General features: G+C 45.7%; 1 protein-coding gene across 6 annotated transcripts in view; it reads right to left on the bottom strand.

Annotated features, from left to right (window-relative positions):
• Nucleotides 1-20,852, bottom strand: part of LOC142564742 (uncharacterized) — a 77,436-nt gene extending 56,584 nt beyond the window's left edge. Inside the window, exons 1-3 of one of the 6 annotated variants that reach the window (XM_075675883.1) lie at nt 20,688-20,852; nt 10,178-10,263; nt 7,619-7,795 (exon numbers count right to left, since the gene is read on the bottom strand). In XM_075675883.1, coding sequence (XP_075531998.1) covers nt 7,619-7,795; nt 10,178-10,241 — 241 coding nt within the window. In that variant the 5' untranslated portion in view covers nt 10,242-10,263; nt 20,688-20,852. Of the gene's footprint in view, nt 1-7,618; nt 7,796-8,415; nt 8,528-10,177; nt 10,264-20,687 lie in introns of those variants that run through there. The other 5 variants (XM_075675882.1, XM_075675887.1, XM_075675886.1 and 2 more) reach the window with 5 other exon arrangements.
• Nucleotides 20,853-23,021: the final 2,169 nt, after the last annotated feature.

The following is a 23,021-nucleotide window of genomic DNA, read 5'->3' as shown; positions in this document are numbered from 1 at the left end:
TGGAAGCAACAGAAACATGCCAGAACCAAAATAAATCTGAGCATCTCTATGCAGTGGCTTGTCAGTGTGACGTTTTGAGTGTTAATAATACTGATAGCAGAATGGACGTAAAAGGCAAGTGAATGAGTTGAGAGGTTCGTGCCCAAATGTTTGTAATACGCGCCACACCGGCAATTGCAGGACGAGAAGGCGAAGCCGGATAAGCTGCTGCCGGTTCTAGTAAAGCCATCTATAAATCCGAACGAGACATGAACTTTCAGATTGTGAACCTAATTAGGAAATTGCAACGCATGGTACCGAAGGATGGTTTTTCTTCGCGATGGCATACGTTTTTGTAATTTGTCACGTGGAGCATTAGGCTGGTGACTACGGGGTTGTGCGTATTTTTTTTTTCAGGTGGCCCAAGTGCTTTCACGAAGGTGCAGTGTGATGTGTCAATCAAATTTTAAGCAGCACGAGTGGTGTAAAAAAAAAGGGGTCAAGTTGAGCATTAAAAAAGTGCAATGTTGTATCATACCTTTGGTTACATAAAAACGGGATCAAGAACATGAATTATTCACTTTAAAAAGAAGCGAAGTATTCTACAATTGAGATAACACCGAAGATAAAACAGATAAATGTCAGCGCATTGACAAAAACATGGAATTTAAAAGTTGTGTTCAATAACGTCAAGCAAACAGTATAAAAAAGAGGCTAAACACACTAGCTTTTAGGCCAGGGCTCGTAACTACATCTGAGATTTCCTGTCAGATAGAAAAGCCACAAGCCCCAAGTCCCTTCCAGCTGGGTTGGGCGTCGTAATATCGCCTCAATAGTTCATCCGCCACTCCGCGATAACATTCTACAGAACCGGCATCGCCTATACGCGCACAACATTACCATACGTACATTAACTGGGTGAATCCGGGCAATAGACAGCCACTTGCAAGACGGGGCATACGGGGTAGAAACTGTCCTAAGTTAGGCGTCCTCAGCTGCACCAGCTTCTCGCTTGTCTCACCACCAAAGAAGCAAGTACCAGACTCGTTCATTATCGACATGCAGCAAGGGCAACAAGGCATCGTTCCCCCTCAGGGCGTGAAGATGCAGAGAATGATTTTCTACAAGACTAGTCAACAAGCTCATGAATTTAACAACCCAAGTTACCTACATGTTGTGGAGAATAGCAACCAAGACAAGAGGCATAAGAGAGGCGGACACGCTTCGGCTTGTGGAAGTCTTCGTCTCGACTGGAATAACTTATGCTATACTGTACGTACTGCTCAACGCGAAGGAATTGACACAGTGATCAAAAAGACAAAAAAACAGGCGTTGGATCTGCGGATATCTACGTCCACGGAAAGTCTACAACAGGTAAGAACTCACAATACGGGCAAGCCCATCGAGACACAATTGTCTAGTCAGCGAACAAGGTTGGCATTCACGGAAACGCAGAGGTCCATGGTCTCACGTCTGGGCCTCTCTGCACCACTCAACCATCCGGAGACTTAGTCTGTGAGCTTACTCCGTGCTATTAAGAGCAACTTTACCGTACTTCCGCTGCCTAGCAAGATGAACCAAATGCACCACACGGAGTGAAGAGAAGCCCATGCACGGGCATAGACAAGCAACATGGCTGTCAATGCTTTACAGCCTACAGTCTTAACCGTCTTAACCCAGATAAGCAGCTTTAACAGCCACCGTAGTCATGAGCAAAGAACATTGGAGCACTATTTGTTTCAAGTGAAGGATTGGCCGAGTTGGCGCATACTAGAAAATGCGGCTGCTTAAGAAAGACACGAACAGCGACGAGAAGACAAGGACGAGCGCTGATGAGCACACTGACGAACTTTGGGAATGAGGCTTGGCCAGGTCCTACCTCGAGGTTTAGCGTGTGGGAAGATGTGCGGAGAGGTAGCTGCCGTAGCCACTGTTTATTTAGGCCGGCCAGCATGGTGCAGCGGGATCTCGGGAGCGACCGACACCTAGGCTACGGTGCCGTGGTTTCTGCTTGAAGTGAAATCTCAAATGCCGATAGCATCAGGGTTACGGTAGTCGATTGCGGTTGCGGCATAACCTTCGCGATGCTTGTGGAGTCGCCACAAGCATCGCGAAAGTTATGCTTGTGGCATCGCCGTGCCAGCAAGACTAAAACTTGCGTCTAGTAGCGCTAGAGGGAGAGACTGTGAATCGGTGATCAGTGAGGCTCCCCGGAATGGAAAGCGGACAGCTTGCGGGAACGTCCAAGGAATGAGAGCGATGGTACGTAGAGCAGCTGAAAGCGCTCATTTTTATTCCAGTGAATTCCTTAAAAAGCGTCGTCGGGCAGCTGCCTTTGATTTAGGGAGGAGGCTCACCGACCGAGTGGAGGTTTCTTGCTGGGGCCGGCGCGAGCCTACGATCGGAAAAGATGGGTGCCGGTGATGTGAGTGGACCAGACGCAGAATGACGGGATGGTTCAAATGGTGAGAGTTGCGATGAGCGCTGGAGGTGATGTAGGGAGCAAGAACGGCTTCCCGAAAGTCATTGTGGATGTCAGTGCCCGTGGCTAGGAACTGGAGCATGGAACGCAGCTGAAGCCCGGAACTTAGTTGAGAAGGAAGTGGCTGTCCAGCTGGGTGAACCAGATGTCCGTCATGTCCATGTAGAATTCTCGGACGCCCTACAACCACGGAACGTCTGCCGGACTCGGCTTGTTAGAACAGGTGCGCTGGCTCTCGCATGGCTGGACTTGGTCGTCCGGATCACCGGTTTGTGGGGCGCGGAGAGGTATTCATCGTAGCCATGGTTTATTTAGGCCGGTCATCCATGGTGCAGCGGGATCTCGGGAGCGTGTTAGCATGTTCTATTCTCGCGCTACCTGCACGTAAGCGCATCTTTCTTTTTGCCTGCTTTGGAGGTGATAGTCATGCCGCTACGAGGACCAGCTAATAACGATGTAAGCTGTTCGGCATTTGATTAACTCGAAACAATCCCTTCAAAGACGAGGAAGCGGCCATAGCCCGCACACTCTCCCAAATGAAGGTTAAAGCCATAGTGACCAAATCACAACAAGTGTGTCGCAGCTTTGCTAGTGGCAGAATTCATATCAGCATGCTTAAAATCATCACGCAAAAGTCGCCAAAGAGACCAGAGATGATCACGTGGATGCATGCTCACCACAGCACTCCTGGAAACCGGATCGCCAACCGGACACTGATCGCACACTGATTACTAGCTGGTGGTGCCAGGAACAAGCCACCCAAAGCGTGGTGACGACAGTGACTCCGCTCAATTCTGCAAGGGATCGTGTGCTAGAACACTCCGTGTAACACTTTTACAAATATCAGGACTTATACTTCAAATATTTGTAGCTGAGCACGTCAGCTTATAGCCTTCAGTTGACTTCACGTAGCCAGCGCACGTACGGTGCGGCAGCGGAGTCCCCACACTGAGATTAGGCAAAGAGGGCGTCACTCAATATTCTGACGGCTAATCGTAACGCTTTAGAGAGGTGCGCCATGAATGCGCTGCGTAGGTGCTGCTCTTCAATGCATCACTTGCCAACTTTGGTCAGCGCGTATGTGTCACTGGGTGTGTGGGAAGCGAGAGAACAATTCAGTGTTCGCAGCCACCGGCGCGCCTCGCCTCGTAGGAACCACGCCAACTTCGCAGCAGTATCCCTAGATGGCACAGGTTGTCCATAAAGAAACGCCAAAGATGCGTCTGGTTGCAGCATGTAACGTTTTGCAGCGTTCGTTCGCACCAACGGTCCAGGCGTTGTGAACGTCACGCGCACGCTTTCCGGCGCAGGCGCTAGATGATGCCGAGTGTTTTCATGGCGGCACAAAAGAAGAGCCCAACCGCAGTACTCGCTTCGACAATGTCAATACGCTGGGTCGCTATATTAATTCAATGCTGAACGCAATACTGTCGACAGTCAGCGTGTTATGGATTTTGACTAAATTTCTACCCATTCATTTTTAATGGTTTTGCGGTAGGAAATCCTAAGTTTAAATCCCCACCTTACAAAGCAATTTATTGTGCACTGCACTGGACACCAGCATAGTTTGCACAGTGATAGCCTATCGCCGCCCTGTGGGTTGATAGCATCTTTGGATCATATTCTCTGACACTGCAGGGAAGACACGCCCCACCCCCCTACATTTCGTTGCCACTCCCTCGCCTGAAGCATGCGAAGGAATGATCCGTGGACCCATCCTGGAGGTTCAGCTTCGGGTCATCAAAAGAACCGTGCAAGTGGCTCTAAGGCGTTGCCTGGTAGCCACCCGTCACTAAACCAAACTGATGTATTGAAGTTGCTTCCTCCGCCTGCCTGCTGTTCCTTTTACAGAGCTGGTACCAGCTCTCGTTGGCTGCTCGGCACAACACACAAGCATAATTATTTTTGTTGATATTATTTACAAGCCTCACCATTGCACATCTGTGACAAGGAAAGGGCTGAATTCCGACTGGTTTGGCAGGACAAGTTCAACAGAGTATTAACACGGCAAGCTGGGCGAGTTGGTGATTGAAGATGTTCCTATGGATGGGCAGCGCAACCCGGATGAAGATCGAGAGAAGTACACAATACGAGCGCAGACTAGCAGCTGGTTTATTATTTTAAGCAACGGTCTATGATATACAGAAAATGTAAACACGTATAAAGTGACGTTTACAAGGGTGTTAACCTATCTTTCCATGCAAAAAATCAGTTTCTTTATCCTGCAGAGTGATAGAAGTCTGGCTAACGTATGCGTGTGAGTTCACATGAATGAAGTAGGCCTCTACAATCTCGCGTTTAATTTGATGCATATTTTTATACGATATTTCCGTTGGTTCAAACACGGGTTTGCATGAGCAAACTCTACAATGCGCGGCCAGATTAGAACCTGTTTCATTCCTGACCGCACCTTGGTGCTCCCTAAGGCGGATGTTAAGGCAGCGTGCCGTCTGCCCAAAGTACATTTTGCCGCACGAAAGTGGAATGACGTAGACCATTCCCAGAGAACATGCCACCAGCTGCCCCGAGTGTCTGACGCGGACTGTAGCTTTGGCCGCCTGTGTAGGTCTATTGTAGGTCTGTGTAGGTCTTAAACAAGATTTGCAATCTTGTTTTAGGAGCTTTTCACAACAACTCAATCAATCATTATCTTTCTCTTCCGCATATTGATCTTCAACCCCACCCCAACATTCGCTCTCTTATGGTCCTCAACCATCCAGTGTTACTAAATAGGACTATGTAAACTGCAAACTGAAGGTTGCTGAGATATTCGCTGTTGGTCCTTGCTCCTAACTCTTCCCAATTTAATAGAGTGAATACTTTTTCTAAGCACGCAATGAATAGCGTTGAAAAGATTATGTCTCCCTGTCTGACCCCTTTCTCTACAGGTAGCTTCCTACTTTTGTAGAATTAAGGTAGCTGTGGAATCTTTGCAGATATTTTGCAAGAGAATTAGGTAAAGGGCCTTTACTCCATTACGTAAAGCCTCTGGGACAGCTAGTATCTCTACTGAATACTGAATAAAATTCATTTTCGTTATCCATGAAAGGCATATAGAGAGACTGATTGTACACGGCGGATTTCTCGTTTACCTTAATATTGATATGGATGTGATATATTTTAGAGTATCCCTTCCTGAAGCCAGCGTGTTCCCTTGGTTTACTAGTTCCCTTGGTTGAGTAAAGTGCAGTGTTACCCTTATTCTATTGGATATTATTTCGGTGAATATTTTATATAATACTGGGAGCAAGCTAATGTGCCTATTATTTTTCAAATCTTTAACGTCAACTTTTTGTGGATTAGTATGACGTTTGCATTCTTCCAGTTTTCTGGGACCCTTGAAGCCGACAGAAGATACATCGTTTGGGGAACCGCCAGTTTCCCAAGCATCCTGCCTGCTCCATCATTGTTTAAGTCAACTGTTATTATATCTTCTACTGCCGCTTTTCCTCCTTTCATGTCTGATAAGGCCCTTCTAACCTCAGCTATAGCTATTTATTCATTATCTGCAACCTGTTCATTAGCGCTTCCAATGGAGCTGTCGTGGCGCCTCTGGGCAGTGTACATGCCAGTATTAAATTCTTCCGCTGCTTTTACTATACCTTCGAAATTGCTGATGAAATTAGCCTGCTTATTTGCCAGTGTATGTATATTGGGTGCATATTTGTTTGAAAGTGCCAGCAAGAATTTATCAGCTTTTACCATTACTGCATCTAGGTTGGCCTGTTTCTCCGTGACCAATTTTACTCTTTCTCTCTGCAAATTGAGTTGAATGCCAGCCCTCACTAACATATCATCACTGCACTTTACACCACCTAACATTTCTACATACTGCACTGTGCGGGGATCGGCGGAAAGTATGAGAACAGTTTCATTTCTTGTTTCACAATTAGGGCTTTTCCAGGAGCACTTTCTGTTGCTACGCATCCTAAAGACGGTGGGCATTATTCGAAGCTTATTCCTTTCTGCCCATTCCACCAGCATATCTCCTCTATCGTTCTTACATTTGAGGCCGTAGTTGCCAATTGCTTGTTGATCAGCCTGCTTTTCCCTAACTTTTGCATTGAAGTCGCCCATTACTACAGTATACGGAATTTGCAGTTTGGTGATCGCTAATTCGTTATCTTCATAAAACTGAACTTCTTCATCAGCATCGTGCCTTGCTGTTGGAACGTATGGATGTATAACGTTTAATCTATATCCGTTATTAAGTTCGATTACGACTACTGCTACCTTCTCATTAATGCTGTACAATTCGTAAATGCAGCCCGCTGTCCTTATGGATTAGGAATCCTACCCCGTATTGCTTCTTATCTTGGAGACCTTAATTGCAGAGGATATAGCCGTTAGTCAGCACTGTATAAGCTCCACCAGTTCTTCTAATATCACTTAGGCCAATGAGATCCAAACAATATCTGATAGTTCCACGAATAGTCGCGCAAGGCTTGCCTCACTCGACAGAGTTCCGGTGGTAAAGGTAGACAGGGTCATTTTCGATTATCAGGCTTTCCACGTCGAGCGATTCTTAGCAGCCTTTGCTCCGTTGCAGGTCTCACCACCGCCTTGGTCGGTTGCTGCTCAGATGCTGGGGAATGATGACCATTGGTTAATCGGATGAGTCATTTAGGAGGTAACAAAGAAATACTGCACCAGCGAGGCGAATTCCTGTTTTGTTGAGCGAGTCTTTTGTTGAAGCTTAGTTGGCCTTCCTAATTTGGTTGTACCTGGATTAGCATAGCCCCACTGGCTCTAAGCATCTTTGCTGGTGTCTGTCGCCAGTCCAAGCCTGGAGATGTAGTGCACTGGAGGAGGTAAAACTTGAGCGCATCATCCTCAGATTTAAAAAAAACGATCTTTTTTCATACGGTCATTCGAGCTTCCGATTATGGTAATCGAGCATCCGACAATGCTGAGTCAGATATTCCTGTAGGCGGCGAGCCTACCTTATCGCAGAGAAGTCCATCCTAGAGGGCCTTACATGCCTAAAAGATCCCTTGATTTATCTGCCATCGGCAGGTTGCCCAATATAGTGTCAATTCTCAATGGTCCTAACATCGTATTTCTGGAGTGTAACGTACGCATGCAGCCATAAACGTGCCAAGGTACATCATATATTTCCGGCGAATTTGATTTTTGCGTACTTATAAAGGCACTTACCGCATTCCCTCCATTTAACGCACTCGTACCAAAATCGGCGACGAAAGTACCCCTCCTCACAGAGGCACGTTTTCTCTCCTTTATGCTCACAATACTTAGATAAATGCGGACAAAGCCGCACATGCTTCTCGTCCTTGTTTTGGCAGAAGTAGGGCATATCATGTGGTTGCGAGCAAACTGTGGAAGAAAGAAAAAAAAATAACACAGGAATTTACATTTCACCCCTCCGGTACATTTTTTGTCTTTCATCAAAATATATTCGCGTCCGCATTTAGCTTTGCTAGGGTTCTTTGATAACAACTCAAGCTTTACATGGGGTTCCTTTGCTTTTCCCAAACAACTTATAACTAAAGTGGGCGCGTCCCACCCCGAGCAACAATACTACAACCAACTCGGTTTCATTCTTTATGCTGTAGCACACAGCAGGAAGGCACAAGCGCTGGTTCCTAGAGCTGGAACAGATATTTTGCTCTCTAGCGCATCGGCATCACCTGGTTTGGCTGACAGGCCACTGCGGCTGAGCTCTTCACTTGGCGGGGCCGTATCTTGCAACACGCTGCTGTAAACTTTGAACTGTCTTTGCTAACGAAGATTTTGCGTGCTTCTGTTTTGCTGTCCATTGGCATTTGTTTAAAAAGAAATATGTAAGAAATATTTGCCAAACAGTACTTGTCAACTACAAAAAATCATAAAAAAAAGGATGGCTAGCGCTTTCTTGATGTGCAATAGCGACATTTACAATGCGCGTCAGTGCCATATAGGACACCACAACGCTCTTTGAAGATTCGGTGGCGTACCTTTGAGAAAGCAATGCAGCAGTTGTGTTCTTGCATGCTAATTCTCGGACAGCTGTGTATTTTCTATTCAATCTAAAAAAATTCCATGAATAGTGGGCCCGGTTAGGGCAATCTCTCATCTTCGTCTAGATTGGTTGATTATGTAAGAAGTGCAGATTTATTGTTTTATATTGAAGGCGAATTCCTAGAGGTTCATTGAAAGAAGGGCAAGAATAGAAAGAAAATAGACAATAGAGAAATAAGGAATAAAGAAAGCAAGCGGCATTCTCTTAAAAAGTCAAATACAAGTATATACAGTTTAGGGAATTTTTGTGGCAGCATGCACCAACTACAATTAAAATCGAAGATTTTTCATTATAGTTATTACAGCCACAGAGTGCATATGAGAGATTTCTAAATCAAAGGAGTAGACTACTTTTTCTAGATGCGTTGTGAATACAGCATGTGCCTTACGTAAGTTGCGGCAATATTCCCCATTATGCAAAAGACCTGTAGCTGGACTGCACTAACGTTGTTTGCCGTCGTGCTCAGCAAGTTAGTTTTTTCTTACTTCGCCTGAAAACACAAGCTTTTTTTGTTTACTGAACTTCACAAATAAATTTTCTGAGGAAAATTGACAATGCGACTATTGTGGACCATCGTGCAAGACTCCTGATGCAGCCTGTATCCCAATAGCTGGCCGACCTGTAGGTGCTAGAAAAAAAATAACTGGTTACAATTAGAATTACGGCTTTCAAGAATGTAATTCATTACAATTACGATTTACTGCTTCACTAAAGTAACTGAAAAATTACTAAAGGTAAATTCATTACTGTAATGTTACGTTCCGCCCTGCTTTTATTAAAATCGCAAACATGCAGCGAATTAAACTAAATGGCCTGGCTCTTTCAATGCATCGCCTGCAACCTTACACGCATTCTTTCTTTTATTCTTTAATTGCGAAGGCATCTGCATCGACAGACTTAGACTCTCTCGATCCGTTCGTTGGAGAGAAGGGCTGTGTAGTAAGATACGAACGCTTTGCTCACAAAATAGTGAATATTGAATCCAGCAACGGTCGCGTTTGGGCTCTCTATGACTTCACGTCATTGCCTAATTCTAGAAGAACGCTTAACGTGCAGGATTTCCTTAGTGCGACAGCAATGGTATGGACTCTTAAAGGGCATTTACACTAACCGTCGCCAATGACATCGGGCTCTCATCCTATCAGGCGAGAAAGCGTGACACACAGGCGAGGATTAGACGACCTGCTGACCCTAGCTTGGTGTTTGGCAGCAACAGCGGCGAAACCAAGTGGGTGAAACATTTTGATCCACCAAACCGGCTCGGCTTCTGTCAGTCAAACGTTTAGGCTTCCCATGATGACGTAAACACTGTGCGCACACACATTAGCATTGCTCTTGACCAACTGTGTGTATACCATACCGTGTTACATAGAGCCATTTGTGCGGTACGGAGAGCTAAGCATCAAGCTAACTTCTCTAGATCATTTCAGTTGGCGCTGACATCCGCAGACGCTTTTGCGTTGGGCGAATCTGCTGCCCCATGGAGGGTCGACGTCCATTTGGGCGTTATTAATTGTGTGAACTTTGTGACACCCTAGGTATGTGCCAAGGCGCTGCTCTTGCCACTCAGCAGCAGTTGTCTGGTGAACGCAGGAAGACTTCTTCTACAAAAAATAATAATGTACCAGCCTAGCAGCCAAAACACACAACTGGCAACCAAGTAATCCAAGATATATGCAGAAGAATAGCAGACTTACAATTCACGGCAAAAGCTTCGTAGATCATGAAAGCCAAAATTAACACATACGCCACAGATGTCATTTGAATTTTGTCGGTGATTTTGCTGGAAAATAAAAGGTTTCAGGTATGTTATTTACTTCAAAAACTGCTCAAAAACCAAAATGATGACACCATCAATTATCTGCGATACGTTAGAAACGTAGCCATTCTGTGAAAAATATAGATAAAAAAATGTTCATTATGTCAGATGTCATCTGCCGACACTGCCGAAAAGTGTGATGCTCCATCATACTACGGCACAAAAGAAACGAATCTGCTCACTCTACAGCGTATCTACACCAATACGTGTTCTCCTGGGATTTATTATATCTTGTCTGTCCAGCGATTCACAAAGGTAATGTGGTAATCATTCTAGCATTGCTGAAAGTCCGTAGTATCTCTGGCACCCTGGCTGCAGCTTCGTTGCAATAACTCCCCAAGAAGCGGCATCACTCGACGCGGAGCACTTTGTTGTGGATAGGGGGCTAGTAATGTATTGTACTTAAATTTACATACCAGTAATATCGCCTTCGCGCGCCCATTCTGAAAAATTGGTGAAGAGTAGGCGCCTGCTAAAACATGAGCAGTGCCGAAGTTGTCGGTTCGAGCAGATAACCAGTGACCTGTGTAGTCTGCTTGGCAAGACAGCCATCAGATGTCATCAGAGTCAAGACACAGGCAAGACAGTCATCAGTGTCAACACAGATGCCGAGCAGTCATGCCCTCATTTTAGACAGTTTATCAGTAAAGAGGCCGGTATGTTACTGTCTCGCTTCTTTCCTCACATATTTAATAAGGATTATAATCTTACCTCATGCATTATCAGAATAAATATTTTCCGAAGAATTTTGCAGTCTGGTTATCCAGCAGTTCTTGTGATTCTTGAAAGCATTACAAACCAGCGTGTTGCGCGAAGCGAAAATTCCCTATGTGACCTCAGCATGGGTGTGGACGACGAATACAAGTGGTTGAAGACTTTCATCACTATAGTATGACGGTGGCGGCATCGTGACAGTTTCGTTGTTACTCTGGCAAAGAAGCGCTGTATCTTCAATTACTTGGTGCTACAATATCGCACATCTGTTAATAGCGATATCTGATGCAAGGAAATGCCTTCAAAATAAGCACGCCTCAGCTATGGAAAACTAGTACGCTACCCCTTGCGATACAAGGAAATGACAGTAGGAAGCCAGTGGCAAAACGGAAACTATTGTTTGCGCAAGTAATTTCAATCGTGCTGCATGATGTGCTGCATGCCAGTAGTCTAGAAAAAAATAGCCCGAGAGGAACATGCCAGGACTGTGGCGCTACAATCACGCCCATGAGTCCCTTGTGTTTACGCACTCCATAGAAACGCAGAAACGATCTTGGCATTTCATTAAAGAAAAACACAATCGCGGCTTCACAATAACTATCCACGCTACTGCCCCGAGAGTCAGAGGACCAATGCTTCTATTGAATACTTGAGTTTTCTCCGCAACGAAAAGGCTGAAAACGAGGCGAGACATAAACTTGCCTACTGCAAAATGCCTGATGTTAGCCAAAGAATGCTTCGCGTTTTCAAATTAACGGCTTCATGCGCAGCAGGTCAAGGCTTCAACAAATACGCCACACTTCACGTTTCTTAATTGCAATGCTGCACTTATGAGTTACTTAATGAAATACACATATTTATTCAATTCCTGAAATTGTAATAGAGTAGATTCGGAGAACAAATAAGGCTATATATTTTTGAAGAATTTTCTCATTTCCAGCAACAAAATAAAAAAAAATCATCAATGTACGGACTTCTGCATGGCGAATTGCTCTGCATGAGGTCTATTAACTATGTGGAGCCATTAACATAATAATGCCATATAAAATTCCTTGTCTGTTGAAAAGAAATATTTCTTTAATGTCCTCTTCAGGACGTGCAAACAGCACACTCCAACCCAGAACTCAAAAAAAAAAAAACACATGCTCAATCATTTCTAGTTTTGGGCATAAGAAATTCTGACCGCTTCTCAGTCATCATTGTCTGAACTTGTAAAAAGCTAGCATGTAATTTATCAACAGACATTTCTCACCCCTCGACACATCGGTATGTTCTTCACCCGTTTCAGCTCGTTTTATTGTTACGACAAAGAAATCAGGCTGGTACACTGTGTTGAGAAATCAAAATAACATAAAGCATTCCACAACTTTTAACGGGGCTCTATGCTTAAATATCTTAGGGAAAATCATATGGTCAAAATATATTCCTGACATCACTTACTTAAAGTAAGCTCGTCTTTGCCCTTTGATGATGACTGGAGTTTATTGGCGCAAGGACGAGAAGTAGCCAAAGAGCGCCAAGGCTAAAATATTAGATGGCCATTGGTAAATGAATAACGAATAGCTGGATGTGGTGGAAACACGGATGTATAAAGGCTTAAAATATTCGTTATGCAGCGCGTAAATACATTCGTAATAAAACTTGAAAATGATACATGAGATAAGCTGCGGAGAAACGATGTACTATGAAGCGGAGATGTTCTAAAATATGTCGCTGAAAGTAGCGCTACTGCGTCACCAAGACCCTTAAGCATAAGGGCCAGGAGGCATGTGACAAACAGGTCGCTACTATCACAGCATTAGCCTTTTGTGAGAGCATGTGGTAAGAATATCGTCGGGTTATAACGCGTCATACTTTCGACATCTTGTTAGGAACTTTGAAACTGATTTCTGATCAAACATCGGTTTTTGTCCAAGAAACATTACCGGATGAAGGGGAACGTGGCATCGTTATGCTACAGGAAAGTTTTTTTTTCGTTCGGCTTCTGCTTGTCGACACCCTAACAAGGCATGGAAAACGGTCAGCCTGTCACCACAGCTACAACCAAAGGGAGTTTCACTACCAGTCAACAAGGAACATTGAGTACCGTATGCGTGTCCTATTCTCAGTCGACAGAACATGAGCTCAGTTTGCTGCGCATTTGCCACCGAAGGCCAATTTCCCATGTTTGGCTTAATTAATTGAACTTTATTAGAGGCTACGTGGTCCCAGATGGGCTGCCGAAAGTTTGTCAGTGTTCTGCACAAGAAAGGCTTCAGGGCTTTAGAAGGGATAGCTTATGCAGTGTTACAGGCTCTCGTTATGGGTGTAGCTAGCTTGTCTGCAGGTACATTGCCCAAATTCCTCTGTGGCCTGGCACTGAACATACTACGACATGTTGGTTAGATGCATACATATTGCACAAACATGAGTAGATGAGATTGAATACTGGGTCTTTATGTTTCCATAAAGGCACTAAAGCTTTTACAACGCTTAGAGAGTGTGCATATATGGCAGATGTTTGTAGTTTTAATGCATTTATGTGTTTTACTGCCGAGAGTAACGCATAAGCCTCTCCACTAAAAATGTTCGTTTCTGCGTGCATAATATTTCATTGCGAGAAAGATGGCCCAACTGCCACTCACGTTACACCAGTAGGTGACTTCGGTGCGTCGGTATAACGCTTGGACATGAGTACTTTGACTGCCGTTCCAGAAAGTGCATATGGATGTGCATCTCTGGAGCATGCTTCGGAACTTCGACAAAGGACGTGTCGCATTTTATCAGTTGCAACTACTACGCTGGCAACAACCTTGTCGGAGCCGTCAGTGCATGCACATGTAGTGGGACACTCATTTCCTCGCTCACCTTCCTCACGTGTAGCGAGAAATCCTTTATTATTAAGAACCGGTTTTTCACATACTGTGGAACATGCGTAATCATTAACGGTTTTACAAGAAAAGATTTCGGGATTAGATTGCACATTGAGGAAATAATGTGCAGCTTATATATGTACTTTGCAGGTGGAGTGACCACTCATTGGATTCTACATATAAACTCTGTATAGGACTTGTTCTAAAGGCGCCTGTGCCCAAGCGAATACCTTAATAGTAAGCGGGATCCAATATATTTATTGCAATTAGATCGGCAGTTTGGTACACCGTGAAACCATAGTCCAGACCTTACCGTATGAAGCTCACGTTCAGCCTCATTAAGCAGCCCCTGTCACGGCCCCATGCAGTGCGTGCAAGAATTTCATGAATGTTCATTTGTTTTAAACATTTGGCTTTCACATGCTTTATATGTGGAATGAATGTAAGTTTGATGTCAAGTTTAACACCAAGAAGTTTGTGCTATGTGTTCATGGACAAGAGTTCATCATGTAGCCGGACATTGGACTCTTGGACGAGGTTCCTCTTCTTCGTAAGGACAATGAAGGAGTTGTTTTGGGTATTTATTTTAAAGCCGTTCTGATTGGCCGATGTGGAGACCTTGTTCAGCCCGAAATGAATGCGTCGCTGGCAGTATGCGTTGTTACACGGTTTAAATCCAATCTGCACATCATCGGCACATGCTGAATAAAACTTGCTTTGTGAAGTACACGAAACTAAAGAATTCATTTTAACAATCAAAGTGGCACATATAAGTACGCCACACTACGGTGCCCCAGTGTCTCGAGTAAGCGGCCTATACAGGGCATTACCAGTCCGAAGGTGGAAAACTTGAGCGATAGCTTTCAATTAGGCTGAGCACGTTGTCATTGATGCCTATTTCCGACGGGTCTATGATGTACTGTAGCGCCATGTGGTGTCATAGGCCTTTTTCATAACCAGAAAAAATTGACAATAAGTATTGTTTATGGGCGAATGCATCGCGGATGTTTGCGTCAACGCGCACAAGATGGTCGGTTGTAGACCTACCTTCTCGAAAAAGACTTTGGTGGAGATCGAGCAAGTTCTTTAATTCTAGAAAATGCAAAAGACGGCGATTTAACACTTTTCTGAAAATCTAACACAGTCAGCTTGTTAGCTCTATCCACCGGTAGCCTGTTTTTATCAAACATGGGTCTTTACCCAGTTTCAAAACTGGGTCAAGGATGGTATCTTTCCGTGCTGGTGGAAGGTGTACGGCTACCCAAATGTTGTTAAGAAGCCCGAGCAATGTAATTTTTGTTTGAATATTCAGGTTCTTGGTGATACCATACATGATCCTGCCTGCTCCAGGCGCCGAGCGTTTGTAGACGTTCCGTGCTGATCGAAGCTCAGTAACGTAGAACGGACGGTTATACCAGTTGTTTGCTCTGCACTTGCGGTCCAGTGTCTTGCGTTCCATTTCTTTGGGCTTATTGTACGTCTGTGTAATGTGTGCGGAGCTAGATACATACTGATAATGTGTTTCAAGCGTCTGCTTGGTGTTCGAACCAGTTTCTTTGGTTATTTATCAAAGGCAGCGGGTGGAGTTCCTCCTCTTATAGCCTTCTAAACGCATTACACAATTTCCTTGTCATACGAATTGATTCCCGAACGAAACATCTCCCAGCATGCTCTTCTAGCCTGCCATTGCGTGCGCCTTCCTTGTGATTTAAACTGCTTGAATTAAAAATGCGCAGTTCCGCCCGAAAGGCTAAGCACCGATTGCGATAGCAAATTAGTAGCTACCTGTATGAAGTAGGGATAGTAGTATTATCGGCCGTGTGAACTTCTAAACATTCGCTTACTAGCTGAATTAGCAATCATAGAATGTGTAAGCCTGACTCGACGAGGATATATAATAATCTGTAATAAGCCTGTATTTGTTAACGATCATCTGTGCACTCCCCTCAAGTTGCTCGGTATAGCGATCAGCGAAAAAAGGCTTGCAACTGGAAATTCGTATGGACAAAGGACGGAAAGTTTTTGGTTCGAAAGCATGAATTGCCCAAAGTGCTTCACGTAAGAAATGAGAGTAACACGGTAAAAAAAGGGTGAATGTCGTCACGACGTTTACCGTCACTATATCACAGGCATAATGGGATTGCAACCCGAAGATCGTAATCCGGAACTTACGACATCTCCCTAGACAAAGAAAGTTCAAGATAATTGCAAAAAAACACTAATGAAGTTTAATTATAACTTTATAAATATACTATGGGATTCCATTATGCATGTCTCACATCTCTGATGATGTATACGATGAATTTTTTAGCCTATTTCTTGATGCATGCTGGAAATAATTTTCTATATCACGCATAAAAATGTTTGAAAAAGCGCACAGGCCTTGGTTTAATGAACAGTGCCTTAAGATGATTAAAAGGAAATATGAGCTCTTCAATAGGTTCCTGAAAAGGCCTAACCCTGCTGACTGGGACACATTCCGGACACGTAGAAGCAAAACTAATACCTTATTACGGAATACGAAGTAAAACTATCTCAACAACTACGTTGATGTCCGGGGTAAACAGAAATTGAACATAACGTGGATGAAAATAATGTGCTGCTATGCTCGGTATCTAAAAACGCAGAAGTCTGTCAAATATCGCTGAACAATGAAGTTAAACAAGGAGCAGTATTCGACGAAGGAGTTATTCATTACTTTGTAAATCTTGTCTCTAGCGCTCATTCTCCAGAGTCAATAAATGGTATCTGCAGAAATTCGATGATCATATACATGGACCTCACAAGCGAGAGGGAAATGCATACCATGTACAAATTTCCTAAAGACAGCTTAACGGGAGCGGTGGAGAACATCTAATCAGGCCACTAAAGTACGTTCCTGACATCATACTGCCATAGCTCATGCATATCTATAATATTGCTCTCTCGACAAGTGCTTTTCCGGAGATAACGCTAATAGCAAAAGTTATTACCGTAATCAGGGTGGAAAAATATAGATCGCTAACTTCAGGCAAATCTCTATACTGCCCGTGCTCTCTAAAGGTCCAGAAAAAATAATATACTCTAGAGTAATTGCGTTTGCAAACAAATGCAATTTGATTAACGCTACCAAACTCGGTTTCAGAAAAGGCAGGTTAGGAGGACTTCTCTTTGTCTAACCAAAAGTAATAGTTCTAAAATCATTCGAAGAAATACGACTGAAATCTAGCATATAGATTGACTTCTCGAAGGCATTCGGCCGCCTAAACCATTGAACACTTACTGAATAATTCGAATTACATGAAGCCTTAGGCACACCGCCGGCGCCTATAACAGCCTACTTCCAACCTAGAATGCAACCTGTTTCCATTCAGGACAGTTTATCTCCGTTAAAAACAGTTACTTCAGGTGTCCCTCGAGGGAGCATACTTGGCCTGCTCCTATCTAATACTTATATAAATGGCATAATTAAAATAACTATGGTGCAGAGTACACAACTATGCAGACAATACAACCATTTTTTCGCAGTGAGTGTTAAGCAGCTCTTCGAAATATTATTATAGAATATCTCCATGAACCCGAAGATTAGGACATGAGGGCAACTGGGCATCACGGTGAATATAACTGGAACTTGGCGGCCAACATTTGCTATGCGAGCAGTGCACATACCACAGACGGCCACAGTGGCGCCATTGGCGACGCGTACAGCTAGAGTGATGGCAGGCGTAAGAACTTTTTTGAGGCGACGACATAGGTTAGTGCTCAATATGGACACTTGGTCTCCAGTATCAATTAATGCCGTCAACGGAACACCATCTACGCCTACTTCAATTAGGTTCGTGTTAGTCAGGAGCGTCAGCAAAGAATTTGGACAGGACGAACGTGATGCAGCACTGCCCCCAAGAGCTGCATGGCCTAGTTTTCCGTCCGTCGGTTTGGCGAGGGAGGAAAAGCGGCGAGGTTGGGGCGACGGGGAGCGCCGGCGGTGAGGCAATGGCGATCGCACGGAGGAGCGGCTGTCAGAGGCATGCGAAGTAGGGTACAGACGGCGAGGTGAATAACAGCCAGCGTCGGCATATGGGCGAGGAGCAGGGAAGGAGCTGCAGTACGGCGGCATCCAGGTGGTGTGGCAGTGGCGGGCTACATGAACAACGTGGTGGCAGCGGAAGCAGATCGGTTTGTCGTCTGGGGTTCCCCCTTCAGCGGGATTTCGTGGTCTGCGAGCAAATGGTCATTACAGGTTGTGGACATGGGAATAGTTGCCGAATCATGTCGGGAGACAGATCAGGCGTTAGGGATGCCAAGGTTTGCAATTTCTTGCCGCACAACTGCTTCAATAACGGAAATAGTGGGGGCCGCTTGGTCAAGGTACCTTCAAGGGGTCGTGGATGAAGCGGTGCCGGACTCACCACTTCAATCTCAAAGCGAACGATAGTTGTGACGTTCTCTTGAAATGGTCGTGTGACGGTAAGAGCGGAACAAGAGGACGTAGCAGGGGTGTTTCGGAACCGGGAAAACTGTGGGACGACGCAGCGGCTTTTGGCTACCTCGAAGCGGTTGCATTATTTGTCGATGCCGTCGACGGTAGAAACGTCTTTATAGAAGAGCAAACTGAAGGCGTCGTCCGCGATGTGTTTTAGGATATGGCCCACCTTGTCAAGCTCGTTCATGTGCTCGTCGATTTTCCGGCAAAGCGCGAGCCCTTCCTGTATTTAGGAGACATACGATTTGGTCGACGACTGGATACGGGCTGCAAGCCATGTTAAAGGATTGGACGATTTCAGGTAGAGTCATCGATACAGATGGCATCAGAACTACATCGAAGAGAAGTGTTGATAATGAAGCTAGGCTCATGGCCGTAAAAATGGAATAACGTGGAAAATCCTTAGTTAGACCGGGTGGCGCTGTTGCACGTGAAGTGTAAGGTTTGGGAGTCGGGCTTGTAGGACGATCGGGTGAAATTGGGAGGAACTAAGTGAACAGGGTTTATTTTCAGTATTTACATCTTAGACAAGAGATACATTTACACAATCTAGCGTGACTCCCAAATGGAGCCCGCAACATGAAGCATACAGCAAACGAGCACACAGCTCACGAGTACATTGACGAGCACAGAGAACGACGACGAGCACTCTCTAGCGGCTGACAACAGCTTGTTATATCCCCTTCGTGTTCCCTAGATCCCTAGGCGGGGCGAAACGTTCGACGTCATCGTAAATCAGCCGCATCTCTGCGGGACGTTTTACCTCTCCGCGGGACATTTCACAAACACACACACGTACAGACAGGTTTCAGTGCCCCCTCCGCGGGCAGAGGACCTTTGCAGCACAGTCGTCGTGGTGTCCATTGTCCTACGTGCCCGTAGCCAGGTGGTCACGCCCGAACCCAGCCGGCGCCTCTAAATGCCCGAGGGGACGTAGTCCGCAGTTGTCCAAAGGAAGTTCACGGTTGGTTAGCGCTGTCCTCGCTAGTTCTCTGAAGGGCGCCCCACCGCGGCTGAATCGAAACACGTGCACCGGGCTGAAATAACTTGCACGTTGCCACCTTGGCAGGCCATTCCTAACAGTTCCTCCATGGGCCAGAAAATCTTGACTGGCCAGTACTGAGAACCGCTGGGCAGGAAGAGAATGGCTGGTAAGCAAGAAGATGGCTTTGCTCTCTGCAATCCCTGCGCACTTGGAATGCCTTCAACCATCTCACAACAACTGGCACAGAAGAGTCGATCCTGTCAACACAATACCACTCAGCGTGTAAACGCCCGGAATCAGCTTTTAACCCACCAGGCTTCCTATAGAAATTTCAATGCAAGTCACTCAACTGGGAAAACCCCAAATTTTGCCCCAAAATTTCGTGCCGCCAAAGCGAGCGTTCACGTTCCTCTTGAGTTCGACCAAACCCGCCCGTCGCTCTGCACAAGAGTAAAGGTTTACGCAGAACTGAACCGAAGGCTCTCAACCACAAATACACGAACATATCTTAAGCAGCCTAACTTCACTAACAGCCTGTTCGTATCCTAACGCAGTGGCATACTTATCTCACGTACTGTTGCCACTGGACAGTCTGGCCAACTCCATAGGTACGTAATCACAATCGCGCTAGCTTTGTGGTCCCTATTCCGAACGCGTACTTGCGTCACACACAAAATTTTCATCACGCTTACTCACATTTGTTCCTTTAATCCACACAGGACATGTTCCTTAAACGAACAACTAAACTTGCGTAACTTACGCAACACAGAGGAACCTTTCAACAAATGTGTCTTCTAACGACTAGTTCCACGCACGCCCACTAGAGAAGTCAGAATACGGCTGCCCTCAACACAAACGAGCGACCCAGTCGTAAACATTCTCCTTCCTTCCGTCCGCACAGGACACGCGCTAAAGGAGCTAAAAACGCTTCTCAGTGCAAATCATGCACTCACTGAAAATCTACGCACTTAACCTTAGAAAAGAAAAAAACACATAAAAATGTTAACTAATACATCCGCGCGTTATGATAGGCCTTTTAACGATAACCTTGTCCTTCAGGTTACTCACACAAAAAAGCCTATCTACTCATTAATGAGCCATCCCGAAACTAATGTTTTGCCTAAACTTCATTTTTCAAATCTCGGAGCTTCTCGAACGAAAACAAAGAAAGCTCATACCTTACATATTGAAAGAAATTCTAGCCTCAAATCGCGAAATTTTCAAATGCTAAAAAAAAACACCACGTTTCACTTCTACGGAGGCTCTTGGCCTCCCGTTCCAAATATTTGCGGCTGACTTTTACTTTTGAGCCGTACCCGAGGTGGTCGCGGTTCGAAAGCTATTCTGGCTACCACGGAACAACAAAAGGACTCACTCACTATCAGCTCCTCCAAGTCTCCTGCCAATTTGTGTCCTGGCGCCCCGCTTTCATCGCGATCTCGACTGACCGCGTCATGACTTTCTACCACCTGGTCTCATCTTGCCACATTGCGCTCCCTCGCACTGCACGCTGAACTTCGAAAAGAAAGACGGACCGACAAGGAACATAACTGCACCGTGCCCTTTGTCCGCATCCGTGCAGAACATGCTTCTCGGTCTCTTTTTGACCGGTGGCTCGAACGTGCTTGATGCGTACACGTCGTCAACGACGACCGCACCTTTCTTCTCCTCGCGCCCTGCCCTTTTGGGTCTCATGCCGTCTTTGGCTGCGCTACAAGTGTCACCGCCTTTCGGTCTTTATCGCGCTTCTTTTTACGGCGCTTCTTTTTTCTCTATGAACTCCATTTCACGCCGTCCTCTAGCGCCTCGTGCTGGCCGGTACACATCTCGTCGGCCCGGATTGGTCGCTTACCCGCACAGTCTGAATGACCCTTGACTAAATCATCCCTCTCTCGGCTACCTAGACTGGCGGAGAGCTGGACCGATCCCTCAACAATGCAGTTGTTTTCTCTTGAGCTACGCAGCGCGCAATCCTGAGACCTGCCCTCAACTGCATCGTCCAGCTGGCATTGCACTTCGGCACGCAGATCTGACTCGACATGAGTGCTCGCGTCTGTCGGGTCAGCAGTACTCTCTACTTCGCTAGTAACCTCGTTAACTTTAGATGCGACGCACACGCGCGGTAACTGTGCCAATTTGTTCGCAGCTCGACTAGCTGTCTCTACAGTCCTCTGTTGGCACAGCACCTCGTCGCTCTCACTCTGGCCTTTAACGGCCTCTGCTGCCACTAAGGCATCGGTAACTGCTAGCACTTCGAGTTCACTTATGAACATGCTGCTAATCTCGCAGGTGCTACTACTTTTCTCGGCTTTCGACTAAAATCTGCTATCGACTTACTCCCACTTTCGCTGCGTCCAGCCTACAGATTTCTCAAGCCACTGTTGACTTCGCTCAATTTCCTGCTTCAAACCTTGAATCTCCTTGTTCGATGTGGCAACGTACGGCCTCGTTACTTCTGTTAGGTCTTTCTACTGGGAAATGCTTTTCAGTTCCTGCTTAGCTTTTTCTTATTCCTGCCTAAATTCTTCCTGTTCTGCCTAATTGATTCCTGTTCCCGATTTTTACTTAGAATTCGATTACGAATTTGTTCTATGAATTTCAAGTTATTGTTGCTTGCGAGAATGGTTTTACCAATTTCTGATTCCGTCAAGTCCTCCTCTACGTCTACCTCGACCTCCTCACACAACCACGACAGGTCAGCTCTCGTCAAACACATTAGGACCATGGCCGCTACTTTAAGCTTTGGCTCCGGTGTCACACAATACTTGCTGCGATACCCCCGCAAATCAGAATACAGCTTAAAGATCCCCAGCGATTCAAATCAACAAACACAGCGAAATTGAAGCCTGGTAAATTTTACAGCCAAAACCAAACGCTTGTCCACTGAAGTAGCCCCATGTCACCAGTTCTTCTCAACCGTATCCAGTCAGTTGCAAGAGGTGGTCAATCCCAAGTCGCCTCCAACTTGATGAGGACACCGGTCGGTCACCATGTACCAATGTCCGTGAGCTGCCGTTGCTTTCTCCCGAGTCGTAGGCCGATCTACGAGCCGTAGGCTGATCTCACCGCTGCCATCCACACGTAGGGTTTGGCAGTCGTAGCTTTAGGGAGGACCTTGACTTTCGTCGGGACTTAGGCGAACTGGATTTATTTACAGTTATTTACATTTGAACATGGCATACATTTACACAGTCTAGTGCGTCTCCCAAATGGAGCACGCAAGACGTGCATACAGCACACGAGCGCACAGCTGACGAGTACGAACACGAGCACAGAGCACGAGGACGAGCACTCTCTAGCCGGCGACTTGAGCTCGTTATACCCACTTCGCGTTCCCTAGATCCCTAGGTGAGGCCAAACATTCGACGTCATCATAAACCAGCCGCTTCTCTGCGGGACGTTTCAGAAACACACACACGCACACACAGGTTTCAGTGCCCCCTCCGCGGGCAGACGACCTTTGCAGCACAGTCGTCGTGGTGTCCATTGTCTTGCGTCCCCGTAGCCAGGTGGTCACGCCCGAAACCAGCCGGCGCCTCTAAATTCGAGAGCGGACGTAGTCCTCAGTTCTCCAAAGGAAGTTCACGGTAGGTTAGCGCTGTCCTCGCTGGTTCTTAGAAGGGCGCCCTCACCACGGCTGGATCGAAACACGTGCAGCGGGCTGAAATAACTTGCACATTTCCACCTTGGCAGGCCATTCCTAACAGAA

The sequence above is a fragment of the Dermacentor variabilis genome, chromosome 11 (assembly GCF_050947875.1).
Source record: "Dermacentor variabilis isolate Ectoservices chromosome 11, ASM5094787v1, whole genome shotgun sequence".
Taxonomy (NCBI): Eukaryota; Metazoa; Arthropoda; class Arachnida; order Ixodida; family Ixodidae; genus Dermacentor; species Dermacentor variabilis.
The sequence above is the reverse complement of the archived record's forward strand: the minus strand, read 5'-3'. Positions and strand labels throughout refer to the sequence as shown.